A 17,564-nucleotide genomic window follows, 5' to 3' on the forward strand; every position below is an offset into this window, starting at 1 on the left:
TGTTTCGACTCAGGTCTTTCAGTGCTCTGTCAAACTCTTCACGCAGTATCGTATCTGTATGTACAGAACAGGGAATCAGTGATCATAAGGCCGTTGCAGCATCCCTGAATATGGAAGTTAATAGGAATATAAAAAAAGGGAGGAAGGTTTATCTGTTTAGCAAGAGTAATAGAAGGCAGATTTCAGACTACCTAACAGATCAAAACGAAAATTTCTGTTCCGACACTGACAATGTTGAGTGTTTATGGAAAAAGTTCAAGGCAATCGTAAAATGGGTTTTAGACAGGTACGTGCCGAGTAAAACTGTGACGGACGGGAAAAACCCACCGTGGTACAACAACAAAGTTAGGAAACTACTGCGAAAGCAAAGAGAGCTCCACTCCAAGTTTAAACGCAGCCAAAACCTCTCAGACAAACAGAAGCTAAACGATGTCAAAGTTAGCGTAAGGAGGGCTATGCGTGAAGCGTTCAGTGAATTCGAAAGTAAAATTCTATGTACCGACTTGACAGAAAATCCTAGGAAGTTCTGGTCTTACGTTAAATCAGTAAGTGGCTCGAAACAGCATATCCAGACACTACGGGATGATGATGGCATTGAAACAGAGGATGACACGTGTAAAGCTGAAATACTAAACACCTTTTTCCAAAGCTGTTTCACAGAGGAAGACCGCACTGCAGTTTCTTCTCTAAATCCTCGCACAAACGAAAAAATGGCTGACATCGAAATAAGTGTCCAAGGAATAGAAAAGCAACTGGAATCACTCAATAGAGGAAAGTCCACTGGACCTGACGGGATACCAATTCGATTCTACACAGAGTACACGAAAGAACTTGCCCCCCTTCTAACAGCCGTGTACCGCAAGTCTCTAGAGGAACGGAGGGTTCCAAATGATTGGAAAAGAGCACAGATGGTCCCAGTCTTCAAGAAGCGTCGTCGAGCAGATGCGCAAAACTATAGACCTATATCTCTGACGTCGATCTGTTGTAGAATTTTAGAACATGTTTTTTGCTCGAGTATCATGTCGTTTTTGGAAACCCAGAATCTACTATGTAGAAATCAACATGGATTCCGGAAACAGCGATCGTGTGAGACCCAACTCGCTTTATTTGTTCATGAGACCCAGAAAATATTAGATACAGGCTCCCAGGTAGATGCTATTTTTCTTGACTTCCGGAAGGTGTTCGATACAGTTCCGCACTGTCGCCTGATAAACACAGTAAGAGCCTACGGAATATCAGACCAGCTGTGTGGCTGGATTGAAGAGTTTTTAGCAAACAGAACACAGCATGTTGTTATCAATGGAGAGACGTCTACAGATGTAAAAGTAACCTCTGGCGTGCCACAGGGGAGTGTTATGGGACCATTGCTTTTCACAATATATATAAATGACCTAGTAGATAGTGTCGGAAGTTCCATGCGGCTTTTCGCGGATGATGCTGTAGTATACAGAGAAGTTGCAGCATTAGAAAATTGTAGCCAAATGCAGGAAGATCTGCAGCGGATAGGCACTTGGTGCAGGGAGTGGCAACTGACCCTTAACATAGACAAATGTAATGTATTGCGAATACATAGAAAGAAGGATCCTTTATTGTATGATTATATGATAGCGGAACAAACACTGGTAGCAGTTACTTCTGTAAAATATCTGGGAGTATGCGTGCGGAACGATTTGAAGTGGAATGATCATATAAAATTAATTGTTGGTAAGGCAGGTACCAGGTTGAGATTCATTGGGAGAGTGCTTAGAAAATGTAGTCCATCAACAAAGGAGGTGGCTTACAAAACACTCGTTCGACCTACACTTGAGTATTGCTCATCAGTGTGGGATCCGTACCAGATCGGTTTGACGGAGGAGATAGAGAAGATCCAAAGAAGAGCGGCGCGTTTCGTCACAGGGTTATTTGGGAACCGTGATAGCGTTACGGAGATGTTTAATAAACTCAAGTGGCAGACTCTGCAAGAGAGGCGCTCTGCATCGCGGTGTAGCTCGCTCGCCAGGTTTCGAGAGGGTGCGTTTCTGGATGAGGTATCGAATATATTGCTTCCCCCTACTTATACCTCCCGAGGAGATCACGAATGTAAAATTAGAGGGATTAGAGCGCGCACGGAGGCTTTCAGACAGTCGTTCTTCCCGCGAACCATACGCGACTGGAACAGGACAGGGAGGTAATGACAGTGGCACGTAAAGTGCCCTCCGCCACACACCGTTGGGTGGCTTGCGGAGTATAAATGTAGGTGTAGATGTAGATGTAGATCTCCCATTTCATCTTCATCTACATCCTCTTCCATTTCCATAATATTGTCCTCAAGTACATTGCCCTTGTATAGACCCTCCATATACTCCTTCCACATTTCTGTTTTCACTTCTTTGCTTAGAACTGGGTTTCCATCTGAGCTCTTGATATTCATACAAGTGGCTCTCTTTTGTCCAAAGGTCTCTTTAATTTTCCTGTAGGCAGTATCTATCTTACCCCTAGTGAGATAAGCCTATACATCCTTACATCTGTCCTCTAGCCATTCCTGCTTAGCCATTTTGCACTTCCTGTCAATCTCATTTTTGAGACGTTTGTATTCCTTTTTGCCTACTCATTTACTGTGTTTTTATATTTTCTCCTTTCATCAATTAAATTCAATATTTCTTCTGTTACCCAAGGATTTCTACTAGCCCTAATCTTTTTGCCTACTTGATCCTCTGCTGCCTTCACTACTTCATCCCTCAGAGCTACCCATTCTTCTTCTACTGTATTTCTTTCCCCCATTCCTGTGAATTGTTCCCTTATGTTCTCCCTGAAATTAGTCAGTTTATCCCGGACCCATCTCCTTAAATTCCCACCTTTTTGCAATTTCTTCAGTTTTAATCTATAGTTCATAACCAATAGCTTGTGGTCAGAGTCCACATCTGCCCCTGGAAATGTCTTACAATTTAAAACTTGGTTCCTAAATCTCTGTCTTACCAGTATATAATCTATCTGATACCTTCTATTATCTCCAGGATTCTTCCATGTATACACCCTTCTTTAATGATTCTTTAACCAAGTGTTAGCTAAGATTAAGTTATGCTCTGTGCAAAATTCTACCAGACGGCTTCCTCTTTCATTTCTTACCCTCAATCCATATTCACCTACTATGATTCCTTCTCTCCCTTTTCCTACTCTCCAATTCCAGTCACCCATGACTATTAAATTTTCGTCTCCCTTCACTACCTGAATAATTTCTTTTATCTCATCATACATTTCATCAATTTCTTCATCATCTGCAGAGCTAGTTGGCATATAAACTTGTACTACTGTAGTAGGCATGGATTTGTGCCTATCTTGGCCACAATAATGCGTTCACTATGCTGTTTGTAGTAGCTTACCCGCACTCCTATTTTTTTTATTCATTATTAAACCTACTCCTGCATTACCCCTATTTGATTTTGTATTTATAACCCTGTATTCACCTGACCAAAAATCTTGTTCCTCCTGACACCGAACTTCACTAATTCCCACTATATCTAACTTTAACCTATCCATTTCCCTTTTTAAATTTCCTAACCTACCTGCCCGATTAAGGGATCTGACATTCCATGCTCTGATCCGTAGAACGCCAGTTTTCCTTCTCCTGATAACGACGTCCTCCTGAGTAGTCCCCGCCCGGAGATCCGAATGGGGGACTATTTTACCTCCGGAATATTTTACCCAAGAGGACGCCATCATCATTTAACCATACAGTAAAGCTGCATGCCCTTGGGAAAAATTACAGCTGTAGTTTCCCCTTGCTTTCAGCCGTTCGCAGTACCAGCACAGCAAGGCCGTTTTGGTTAGTGTTACAAGGCCAGCTCAGTCAATCATCCAGACTGTTGCCCCTGCAACTACTGAAAAGGCTGCTGCCCCTCTTCAGGAACAACACGTTTGTCCAAAAATTAATTGGGAAAATTACAGTTTTGTTTGTGGCAGGCACGAAAAAACATTCTGTAAAACATTACTAAATGCTTTCTCTGAAAACTACTTAGAACAGACAGTCAGAAGCCCCACACATGATGAAAATATATTGGATGTAAATGCAACAAAAAGACCTGACCTCTTTGCGATTTCCACATCAAAACTAATTTCAATAACCATGACAGCTGTGGCAACAATGATTACCAAAGTACAAAGGAAAAATAAAACATGCAGAAAGATATAAATATTCATATAAATGTTCAGTCAATTAGATACAAAAATCAGTCAGTAGTGCCATATCTGAATGAGGAACTTGAAACTTTCAGCTCTGCAAGAGCATGTAGACGAACTATGACTCAAATTTAAACTATGCACTGGATATATATGTACCCAGTAGAACAGTTCATAATGGGAGGGAACCTCCCTGGTATACAGTCACTATAAAGAAATTTCAAAAGACACGGAGATAACTGCATAATAAATGTAAAACAAATTGTAGGGCTATAAAAAGAGATATGCAGAATGAAACATGTTTGGCTGTTAAGAGAGTAGTGTGTGATGACTTCAATGGCTACTGTCGGAGAACATTGTCAAATGATCTTTCACAGAACCCAAAGAAATTCTGGTCATATGTAAAGGCTGTTAGTGGCACCAAAGTTAGTGTCCAGTCCCTAATGAATGAGACAAGAACTGAAATTGAAGGTACCAAGGCAGAAGCCAAAATGCTTAACTTTGTTTTCAAATATTTCTCTATAAAGGAAAACCCAGGAGAAGTGACCCAATTTCATTCTCATACCACTGAAAAGATGAGTGAAATCAGTATCAGTGCCAGTGGTGTTGACAAACAGCTGAAATTGTTAAAATTGGACAAAGCTCCAGTGCCTGATGGAATCCCTATCAGATTCTATGGTGAGTTTGTGGCTCAATTAGCCTCTCTTCTCACTATAATCAGTCACAGATCCCTTGAGCTAAAAACCGTGTACAGTTCTTGGAAAAGGGCACAGGTCACACCCATCTACAAGAAGAGTAGTGGAAGTCATCCACAAAACTACTGCCCAATATCCTTGTAGATTATTCTCTGAATAATGTCTGTTTTAGTCAGTAGGAACACTATCAACCAATGATGCAGTTCCTAGACATCTCAATTCACTAGAGTGCATCAGCCACAGAATTTGTTTTGATTGAAACTGAGAATATTTGGTAACTTTTGTCTCTGGGATCACCTGTGTCCCTTGACATCACAGCATCTTCTGATTTACTTCATCTTGCTGACTAGTCTCCACTTGAAGGTGAAGAGTGGACAACAGGGCCAATTCTCTCTGGGTGGTAGGTGAATTTGGCTACTGGTCAAATAGCTGTTCCTAATCACCTTACAGTTATGAGACGTTGACTGTTGCTGAAAATATGGCTGAGACAGCATGGGTCACTTTGCCTGTTAGGATTAGGGCAAATCTTCCACAAAAGTCTACACTCGCTGAGGGAGAGGGAGATGTGGAAGCAGCTCTGCAGGTTGTGTGTCCTACGAGCAGCTGGCTACCTCATTGTAAATTGTAGTTCATTTTTTCCCCTGCACGTGCAGACAAGAACATGAGAGTTTTTTTAGGTCTAAAGGGGGAGGGAAGAGGAGAGGGAATACTACACTCCCAAGAAACAGCTGAGTGTAGTTGTACACCATATATCAAGCTGCTCACCTATAGTTGTTATACAGGCAGAACACATGTCCTCCAAAGTCAGAAAAATAAATTGTTAATATAATTTAACTGAAGAAGAATTCACAAAGCAATCTCACAAAATTATTATTAATTATTCATGGTAGAAATGGTAACTTTCTGGATTAGAAAGTTGTCTATATCAGTAATAAACAGAAATGAAATCTTAAAGAGTCGGAATGGAATGAATACCTGGAGGATAGACTCATAGCGGAAGCCTACTTATTGCTGTGCAGAATTCAGCGACATTTAAACAGATAAATACAGTCAGAAAGTGACGTAATCTGGCTGAAAATAATCCTCTTAGTTGGATAGAAATATTAAGTATTTATTATTAGCATTCAACAGAAAGTTAAGGGTAGTACGATATTTCAAAGTAATTCAAGCAACAAGAATATTATTAAAACTATCTGTGCAACTACAAAGATAAACTCAGCTCTGTAAAGGAAATGTGCAGAATCTCTGACAGAGATTTACAAATATTGTAGGTTATATGCTACATAAATACAGTACAGCCAAATCAAGTACCAAAGTTATGGAATGCTTCAGAGAAAGCATGAAAAATATCACATGCACAATTTTCCAATAGTGCCTTAGTGATGGAAGAAGATTTCAATCTGCAAACTTTAGAGTATGAAATACGTGTATTTAGAATTAAATGAAGGAACACAGAATCTTACAACATCATACTAAACATACTAAATGTCCCATTTGCAAAGGGACACGACATAAATCTGGTAAAAAACATGCCCCGAATCTTCAATTCCATGTCACTAATGCTGTCGGTGTATTATTTATTATTAGCATCCAACGAAATGTTATGGGTAGGAAGTTATTTCAACTTAATGTGAGCAACAAGTATATTATTTAAACTACCTGAGCAGCAAAAAAGATACATTCAGCTGTGAATAGAAGAGTGTGCACAATTTCTGGCAAAAATTTACAAATATTGTTGGTTATGTGTTACATACATTTGTGTCGAGGAAGACACAGAGGGGTGGAAAGAACCCACGTGATTCAAAACAGAGAGAACTGTAAAATCGATTCAAACGTAGCTGAACTCATTGCTGGCAAATGGAACCATAATAGAGTCAAAACAAACGTATAGACAGTCAGGCAAGAAGTGTTAAACAAATTAAAAATCAAGATTTCACCTACAATGGTACCAACTTATCCTAAAAGGTATTGGTCACCTATAAAATCTGTTTATATGATCATTGGTGATGGTGACACAGCAACACACGAGGCAATAAATGAATACAAAAATATTCAATTTTGTCTTCCAAAACTGACTCACAGTGGGAGACTTGAGCACACTTGTTACTTTCCGTTGCCTCTAGGCAACAAAAATGAAATATCAAAATAAGAGAATGTGAAAATAAATAATAATTGCCAGTCATCAAGTGAGGAAATACCACTGGTCTAGATAGGTCCCTCACTAACTCTCTGGTAGGTCTTGCCTCTCTACCAGCAACAGACTATCAAATACAACAGGAAAAGGGAGAATCAAAAGGGGTTGGGGAAAAAAGGTAGTTTGTTCCCTGCATCTCATTAATGATCACTATTAAACCATTTTTTTGTTGGTGTACGATGACTTTTTTTAAGGACTATAATACATCTTTGTAGGACATCATCTACATAGTGGGCGCCACAGCCATAAATTTGTTGAATGAAAGCAGGATATTTCCATTTAGGTAGTACAATCATTAAGAGCTCTTGTCTGTTACCCAAATAGTGTCAGCTTAAAAGCTATTTTTGAGTGTTTACCCAAAATAATGTATCATACACGTGAAAATGGCTGCAAATTTGTATGCTGTGCTGCCATTCATAATGGTTTACAAATTATACTGGTCGTGATGGTGTAACAGAACATTAGTGCACTTAAGGTGGCAACAGACGTGCAAACATACAATGCTAATAATATTTTCTTGCGTTAAGTGCACTGATTGTCAAAACATCACAAACAGTATAATTTTTAAATCATTATGAATGGCAGCACATCATGTGAATAAACTGCTATTTTTGTGTGGAAGACACTTTGTTCACATAACCACACAAAAACTAGTTGTGTAATTAAAAAGAGATCTTAGTAACTATACTACATAAGTGGGAAAATGTCACATTTATTCTCTGTAATAACTGACGTAATTTCTACAAGTACAAGTCATGTTCACAAGGTACAGACGATTGTAGACAGTGGAGTCCAGGTTGATTTTGAGTTTCTAGACTTCTGAAAAGCCCCTTTAAACAGTTCTGCACTGTCACCTACTAAACTAAATACATGGAATACTTACAGAATACCATGAAAAGTGTTTGATTAGATTGAAGCATTCCTAATAAAATTAAATCCAGTATGTGATTTTCAATGGTAAGACTGTGACAGGACAGTAATTGTTTGTGATCTATACAAACAATCTGGCAAACAAAGTTTACAGCTCTCTGAGGCTGTTCACAAATGGCACATGTATACATACAGTGTACATCACAGACAATAGCTACAAAATCCAGGAAGATTTGAAGATGATCAGTGACTAGTGCAATAACTGGCAGCTGAACCAAAATAGAAATAAATTTAAAGTAATGTGAATACATAGGCAATATCATTTGCCAACACGGTTTATGATCAGTCATTGGAACCAGTCACAACAATCAAGTCTTGAGTACATCTCTGGATTGATTTAATGTGGAACAACCACATATATCTAACCAGGGGAACAGCAGTGCCAAACAGATTTATTGGATGACTCCTTAGGGAATGTGAATCATCTTAGAACCAATTCCTAAGAACTACCTGTTGGTATGGAATGTTTATCAGAGACTGAGAAGACTCAGAAAGAGGGTTTGCTTGGTCAGCATGAGAATATCACAGAAATACAATATTTCTTCTCAAGTGTCATCCACAAATGGAAGAGAAAAATAAAACAATGACTCTGGTATACATATGATAGCTTATGGAGTACAAATGGAGATGTAGAGAGATCATTACAGATTACAAATTACAAATAAGCTACTGCACGGTTCAAAAAGCGGATGCAGAAGCACATGTGGTGTCATGTACCCGCCATTCACCTAAAGGGACCAGGAAACGGTCAGACACTGAAGCATCACAGGTTTGCATATGTACAAGGTGTTGCCATCCCAGACTGCGTCAATCGTAACAAGGACAACAGGTGATAGGACAAGCACCACCATAGGTCCTCTGTGCCAATGACATGTTTCCTCCACCATATCATGTGTGCGGAACTGGATTCACATGAATTCCTCCACACCCCGGCCATATAGGGCAGCGCAAGCCAACATGTTGGCAGTTCAGTCCACCATAGCTCTGGCACAATTCATGCCCCAACTCTTAACAGTCTATCAGTCAGAGCCTAGTCAGGAAAAATCGCAGTGGGAACTACAACTTTCCAGCGATATCCAAAGACGTACCTGTCGACCAACTATGTCGAACGCTCTACCTCTGTCATTAAGGATTATCAGTGGCATAGTTTTTATACCCCACTACTTTCATTCATGGTCTGTTTCAGACATATGCCTGTTTGTGTTTGACAAGTTGTATTATTTTTTACTACAAAGAGTTTTCCCTTTCTTATTGAATATCTCTGCTGTGGTCGTAATAAACCGTTGTTTTTGCGTATTATTATTTCTCATCATGTTTCTCTACATGGAAGATATAGCAGGTGGGCTCTGGAGTTGTGCAGTAGGAGGTGAGATGGGTGGCGCAGGAAAGGACACAAGGAAGGCTAGTTAAGGTGCAATACTTAGCCACTCACACAGTAGACTGTGCACTTGTATGCAATTAATACAAACTAGGAAAATGACTTCAGCATTATGTCAACCAGAAGAAGATCAAGAAAATGTTTTATCACTAAAGAATCTTTCTTTTCTTTTTCTCTTCTTATACCAGCATTTCCATTCTACACATAAAACAACTCTGAAAAAATTATTTATTCACAAAGACACACACTGATGCTTGCTAGTCATTTTAAACTTTCATTGAAAATAACGCAATCACACCGTCTTAATATATTTTCATAATACTCACATCTTGAACTCTGGAAATTGTTGATACTTAAGAAACTCAGCTTCCCATTCTGCTTGTGTGACTGGTCTCTTTTCACCAAGTAATCTCCATGTTACCATTGACAACCCAGACTCAGTAAGGCGTGTTACCCCACCTGCACAAGTTGGGAATCAGATAAAAGAAATTCATTAAGGCTGCTATACTGGAAGATGCAACAAGACACCTAGCTATAAACAAAACTAAAAAGTGAGAGAAAGAGCACCACACCACACTTTATCAGCTAACAATCTGCAGTTTGCAGTCAGATCTAAACGTTCAGGCATACACAAGTCAGGTGAGTGGGAGATAAAGGAACGAAATATCTTTCCAACATAAGCTGATGTATGAAGACAAAAGATTACAGCAATATTCCTCACGGAAGAGGAATATAATTTCAGTATAGGCTACTCTTTTGGGACATCCTGAAGTGATCAAAGAAACAAAAAGCACTGAATTCAATATAGAGACATACTCCGCTTCCAAGGATTACAAGAAATTGTAAACAGTGCAAGATGCAATACCTAATTTTAGGAACTTGGAGAGATATAGTTTCTATAGTTTACCTTAAAGTGTAGGAATTACGGCATCTTTAAAAGTACTTGCATCACTGCAGTAATCACATTCATTTGAGAAGTACTACATATTTGGTGGGTTGAACATAATTTTGAACATGCAATGTTTGTATGTGGGAAGTGAGCTCTCATATTCTGCTACGGTGACCTTGCTCAAGCCACCCACCGAACCTAAACAATATACTCGTCCACCCTTACACAACACCTGCTCCCAATCCCTTACCTCATGGCTCATACCCCTGTAATGGACCTAGCTGCAAGACTTGTCTCATATGTCCTCCTATGACCACCTACTCCAGTCCGGTCACTAACATCACCTATCCCATCGGAGGCAGGGGCTACCTGTGAAACCAGTATTGTGGTTTACAAGCTAAGCTGCAACCACTGTGCTGCATTCGACATAGGCATGACAACCAACAAGCTGTCTGTCCGCACAAATGGCCACCAACGAACTGTGGACCACCCTGTTGCCGAACACGCTGTCAAACATGATATTGACTGCTTCACAGTTTAAGTTACATTAATTAGTGTGTGAGCCTAGCGACTGATGACCTCAGCAGTTTGGTCCCATAGAACATTACCACAAATTTCCAAGTTTCACAGCCTGTGCCATATGGATCATTCCAACCAACACCAGCTTTTCTGAATTGCGCAGGTGGGAACTTTCCCTGCAATACACCCTACGTTCCTGTAACCCACATTGCCTCAATCTTCGTTAGTCACTGTCCTCACCCATCCAGCCCCCTCCCTGTTCCCATTTCAGCACTACACAGCCGTCATTTCACTGCCACACCCTGTCTTTTAATTTACTTTTATTTCTCTCCTTTCTGCTACTTAACCCCCCCCCCCCCCCCCCCCAGCCTTCTCTCCTGCCCTCCGTCTAAACTGCAACACTTCACTGTCCACCACCCCTACCATACTATCCCTCCCCCTTCCCACCCCAGCCTCCTCCTTACCCCACCAGATCGCCCCTCCCATCATTCACTGGTGCTGCTGCTCCCAGTGTGGTTTCAGTTATCTAAGACTGCAGACGTGTGTGCAAGCTGCGTTTGCGTGAGTATGTGTGTGCGTGTGTGTTGTGTGTCTACTGCTGATAAAGGCATTAATAGCCAAAAGCTATAATTCTGTGAATCTTTTTGTTGTGCCTATCGCAACTCAGCATCTCTGCTATATGGTGAGTAGCAACTTTCCTTCTCTACTATTATTACGTTCCATCCTGGATTTTCCATTGTATGATTTAATTGTTATACTCATGTATTTCTATGAGTTGACTGATTATAATTGTGAATCTCTGAAAATGTTTATGCATAATTTTATATTTAGTCAGTTGCCAATCCTTGCACCAATTTAAAATTTTATCAAGATCGACAATATTTCTGCTGCTTTTTTCAGACAGTACTTGATTATAAATAACTGCATCATCTGCTAAAAGCTCATGGTTTCTATTGTCTGCCAGTCCTTAATATACTACATGAATAACAAGGGTCCCAACTCACTTCCCAGAGTACACCTGAAGTGCCCCATACAATCATACTTTTGTTAACAAAAGTTAATACAGTATTGGGTCAAATACTTTTGGGATATCAAGAATTACTGCATCTACCTGATGGCCAACTCTGGCAGCTCAGACCGGAATGCAGCTGTCAGGTTGAACAAAAGCAGCAATCTGGAGGATGCACGGAAGGTGAAGGGATACCAAGTTACAGGTGTCTGGGTGGGGTGGGGGGGAAGGGGGGGGGGGACAAGAGGAGCACTATCTGGCAGAGCATGCAGGGACCAGATGGATGTATAACAAGACTGTCAGCATGCACAGCGCCAAGAGGTCATGGGGGCAGGGAGTTTGGCAGGGGTGGGGAGGGGGGGGGGGGGGTAGAGGAGCAGAGATGGAGAAAGACAGGCAAGTGCTTTTTAGGAGGAGATGGTAGGACAGAGGGTGTGTGAATAGGAAGAAGGTGATAGGATAAAGGGGGCATAAACTGTTGGGTAGACAGCAGGTTACCATAGGATAAGGCAGCGAAAATTTTGGGAGTTGGAAAATGTATTGTAAGGACAGCTCCCATCTGCTCAGTTCTGAAAAGATGGTATCCATTCCTCTTCCCTGACACTCAAGATTACTGCTTTCATTCTATGTGACAGTTGCATTCATGTCTGACTTGTCGATGATGAGTGTGTGAGGTGTGCTTGCTTGTGTGAATAAATGTGTATGTGTTTCCTTTTCTGATGAAGCTTTCGCTGAAAGGTAAGTGTGTTACAATCTTTTCACTGTGCCTGTCTACAACTCAATGTGTCATCTTTACGGCGAGTAGCAATCTATACTTTTCCTTATGTTGGTGTTACTAAATATGTAAATCTTCTTACTTGTTTTAGCTGCCATTCCTACTTTTGAATCACTATTATTACATCTGCCTCTCAGTCGCTGATGTCAGTTTCAACATGGACATCATCGAGGAGTTAGGTGTATTTGTTCCCTTTAGGTCTAAGGAAGATCCACTGTGAGTGAACTACTGAATTTCCTGTTCTAGGTATGTTTCATAGAAGTCATTTAGTAATGTTTCACAGAATGCTTTGTCAAATCCACCACATACAGAACTGTAATTATGCCAACTGATGGTTGGGTGATTGAGGTCTGCTCTAATGTCTCTTTCTGCCTATTTATGCACAATATGTCACATTTGTTTACATTGAGGGTCAACTGGCATCCCTGAAACAACGACCGATCCTCTGCAGGTTTTCCTGTATTTTGCTACAATTTTCTAGTGTTACAACTGCTCTGTACACAACAGCATTACCTGCAAAAACCCTAATGGTCCAATAATACTCCACAGGGGTATGACTCAAGTTACTTTTACACCTGAAGATTAGTCTCCATTGAGAACAACATGCAGCAACATGCAACAAACAGCAACTACCTCATTAAGTACCCGAGGATAGCACTCGTGGCAGGCCTGTATTCTTACTGGTGTTATGTTTATCTGAACACAAAGTAATTAACTTTAAATTAGTCTTTCTAATATTGTTTTAATTTCAGGATCTGTTATGCTGCAAGTATTGTGTGTTCCCTTTAAGACCTGAAGCTTCGCTTGTATAAATAATGAAGGAAAAACCTGGGATGAAAATTTACAGGTTTCTTAAAAATAGTGTAAAAATAGCAGAAACAGTGTTAATGTTCAGCAAATATTGACAGTATTAACTACTGTTGAAATGGAAAGCTAAATCAATTCACATTTCTTGAAAATAGCAACTATTGTAAGAGAAGAAATGAAATCAAGAACTCAATGCAAAAATGCTAGCCACTATGCAGAACAATAAGGGTGATTCTACGAAATAAGACCAAGTAACAAGCAGTTTCAAAGTTTTACAAAACAACTGTAGCATTAACTATACTTAATGGTAGTGGAGTTTGGGTAATTGGTCAAAAAGAACAATATTTCACATTACATTGTGAAAATTATATTTGTAAAATCTGTTAAAGTGCACAAAAGACTACATAAAATAAGATACAACAGCACTTGTTGTTACTAAAAAAAAAAAAAAAAAAATATCTGTTGAAAGAAACCTCGAATAAAAGATATTATGAAACAAAGCTTTCAGCCAAAAGGGCCTTCATCAGAATTAGACAACACGCACATAAACACAACTCACACATACATGACCACAGCCTACAGCTGCCAAGGCCAGACCAGTGACTGTGGTCGAGCGCGCGCGCGTGTGTGTGTTACAAAATTTCTCTGTGGAGAGGGAAATACTGAGCAACCAGTTCTGTAGGTGAAAATAAGAGGAAAATTTATGATCAGAAAAAGACATATTGGAGTGAGTGAATCTTGTCAATTGCATCAAGAACCATTTCTCAGCTGTTTCATGTGCACGTAAGGAGCTACACTGAAAATTGAAAATTTGGTTAGCCAAACATGCCTGTGTATAGACTCTTACTAGGTTATATAAATGGAAGAGAGAGAGAAAAGATTCAAAGAAAAGCTGTTAGTTCTCTCAATGGCTCATTTACTTAGCACAGGCGTGTCATAGGAATGCTCAACAAATCGCAATGGCATGTGTTGCAAGAAATGCAATGTACATCAGCAAAAGCCTAAATAACAAAGCTCAGATATCCCACACCTCAAAACAAGTCAAGGAACACATCACATCTGAACATATTATCTTCTCTGACATGCATTATTATTGTTATTTTGACACATGTTCCTTGAGCTGTAATAAATGACACATATTTGTCCTAGTCTGGTGCAAATTTGCTGTTGTCACTGAAGGTGAATATAATCACCACCACGACATTCCGCTTTCACATATATTTGTTTTCCATGTACAGTGCTGCCATTCCAAATAGAAATGGATTTAACATCTCAACAATGATCATGTCCTTTTCAAAGGAGCCATCTCAGTATTTAATTTAAGTGATACACAAAAACCATTGAAAACCTGAAACTGAATGGCTGGAAGTGATGTAAAGTGCCTAGAGATGTACTCATATGCCCTAACTGGTTAATATGACTGAATGCCACAAGCAGGAGTTCAGTATTCGAACCCCGGTGTGGCACAAATTTTCAATTGTTACATCCAGTTAATTTTGTAGTAGCATCAATACGGAACTGATTTCAATGTTTCCATATGGACATTAACAAATATTACTCTTTTGGCTTTATTGTTGTCAAAGACTAATGCACAACTTCTACCTCAAAATTGTAAGTAAAAATTAATATTATGTAAAACAAAGTTATGATACAATTACACTACCTAGCACAACTGCACCAAAAACCATGGAACCACATCCCAAAAGCCAATATCCAACCAATCTCTCATTTTTGGGCGCAGCTCTCACAGATGCAGATGCGGATGCAGCTAAAGATGTGGTTTGCTAAAACATAATTAAACCACTATATTAGAACACGGTTTTGAAGACATTAACCAGGTGCCTTACTATTAAAGCAGATGATTGCAGCTATAATTTAAATTCATGAATTATAGATAATCACAAAATTTAGAACATTCACACACATTTTGCAAAAGAATGGAATGAAGGATAGAGTTTAATATTGCACTGACATTGTGGACTGAGATATGAAGGTCTCCGCAGGAAATCGAGGGAATGAGATATGGAGGTCTCAACAGAAAATAGAGGGAAGTATTTAGACTTCGCTCTGTAGCAGGAACCAGCATAGGTATTCACTTAAAGAGATTGGAATCAAGGACAACTTAAATCAAGATGGCATGGCAATGATTTGAATGGCAAGCCTCCAAATACAAGCCCACTCTCTTAGCCAGGACATCAAATTCCATCTCTCCATCTTGCTATGAATCAAAGGTCTTAGCTGCTTTACCACTTCAGGCAAATGACTAGCATTAGATAAGAAATTTTAATGACTAAAGTTCCTCAGTTATTTCAAGATTTCAGAGCACAGATGACATTAGTACTTTATTTGTTGACAGTATCTGCATTAGAATGAAGATGTTGGCTGGGAACAGCTGATCTGCAAGAAAACAATAACTTAAAATGAAGAAGACAGGAAAAGCAGGTAGTTCAGCACGCATCAGACTTAAAGACCAACACAGAAAGTGGGAGCTGCAGAAAACAGACTCCATGTTTGTGCAGCATTATATGAAAATCAGACACACTTATGTAGTAGACATGAAAATACTGCACTATGACCACAATGGGCAGAAACTGTCATTGCTTAAATACTTTAGATCATGATGCAGTACAAGAAGTGTCTTGAACACCTACTGATTGAACAAACAGACTTCATTCACTCTCCACTTATTGATATTACCAAAATTGCCCAACTCCCAATTCAATTTCATTGAACTGATCTATCAGTTATTTATGTATTTTAATGTTCTATGATTGTGAATGTATTCTTTTCTAGAATCACAAATAAATATCTTAGATGATTGTAAATTCTTGCATTTTATGTTTGTACCACTATGAACTCCATGTGTTAGTCAGCTATGTTTAACAGTTGGCTAATAACCTTAAACCTATGCCAAAAAATAAATAATCAGTGAAACAAAATGGGAAAATGTACTTTTTCTTAAGTTTGTTTTCAAATTTTACTTTGCTATGTGTCAGTCATTTTATGTCACTGGGTAAGTAAGCAAAAATTTTAGATGCAGCTTGTGCACCCCTTTCTGTGCTAAAGACAATCGTAATGTGGTGTGATGAATGCTCTTTTTCCATCTGGGTCATTCCACACCAAGTGGTCTAAAACTGAAAAAAGTTCCCACCATCATGGTCTCCAATTTTCGTCAAATTTTAACTGTAGCTTTAGTCAAGTGTTGAAGTAAGTTTCCCAAGATTTCAGGCCTCTAGCTGCAATAGCTGCTGATCTAGACCCCCTTGTCTGAAGTGTACTTAGTCCGTGTGCATGCAACATAAAAAAAATGTCATATTTGGAGTCTAATAAAATCGAAACTAATTCATAAGAATGGTTAGTAAGATGCGACCCTGTACAGTTTTTTTTGCTGATTCCAACGAAATTATGTATAACATTACTCATGCAAACCCCGGTCAAATAACTCGACTCAAAGTATACTTCAAAATTTGTCGTGACACAACGCGACAAATTTTGACCAATATTAAGACTGCAATGATTTCCTTGCAGTTGAAGATATGGACTTGAACTTTTGGCCAAGCTTCATGCTTGTGCTAGACATAATGCAGCCGGATTTGCAATGATCCAGGCCATATGGTCGCCCTGCAGTATCTCTTCAAATTAGGCAGTGTCAGCACAAACGGTAAAATTTACCAAAGTTTCAAGCCAATTACTAAAAAATAGTTGGCCTGAATCTGCTTGTGAATAGTATCACCTAAAAGAGAAACTCTTGCTCTACAAGACTGACATTTGTTTTTTTTGCAACGCGACCATTAAGTACTCATTAACTCACATCAAAGTTGTTATATTTTGTATGCGCGATGCACTAATTTTTCTTCATTTCTAGGAATTTGAATCTTAATAGTCGCTTAGAATTACTGATATAATTGGATATTTCATTCGTGTTTTATTCAGTGATTGGCCAGTGAGAGATGTCAGAAGTTAATGAAGAAGAAGAATCGTTGGCCCCCTGTTCAATTGGAAAAGATGCTGCTGCATCGAAGTGCCATGTTATCTTCTATGCTAAGAAGACTGGATTCAAAGCGTTTAGTGATTTCACAGAATGTGACCAGAAATTGCTTGTTTCGCGTTCAGAAGCCAAACTTGACGAAAATTCCATCATTTGCTTCCACCATGAAGCCCTCTTCCTACATGAATATCAAGCGATGCAAAAGAAATGTTGCAATCCATTCAA

At 39.3% G+C, this 17,564-nt stretch overlaps 1 protein-coding gene across 5 annotated transcripts in view; it reads right to left on the bottom strand.

Moving 5' to 3' along the window:
- The window catches only part of LOC126465421 (cytochrome c oxidase assembly protein COX15 homolog), a 106,046-nt gene that overhangs the window by 44,374 nt on the left and 44,108 nt on the right, over positions 1-17,564 (bottom strand). For all 5 annotated transcript variants that reach the window (XM_050096308.1, XM_050096307.1, XM_050096305.1 and 2 more), the window contains 2 exons: positions 15,015-15,135; positions 9,679-9,811 (listed from right to left, as the gene is read on the bottom strand). In XM_050096308.1, the coding sequence (XP_049952265.1) occupies positions 9,679-9,811; positions 15,015-15,135 (254 nt within the window). The remainder of the gene's footprint in view (positions 1-9,678; positions 9,812-15,014; positions 15,136-17,564) is intronic.

Source organism: Schistocerca serialis, chromosome 1, assembly GCF_023864345.2.
Source record: "Schistocerca serialis cubense isolate TAMUIC-IGC-003099 chromosome 1, iqSchSeri2.2, whole genome shotgun sequence".
NCBI lineage: Eukaryota > Metazoa > Arthropoda > Insecta > Orthoptera > Acrididae > Schistocerca > Schistocerca serialis.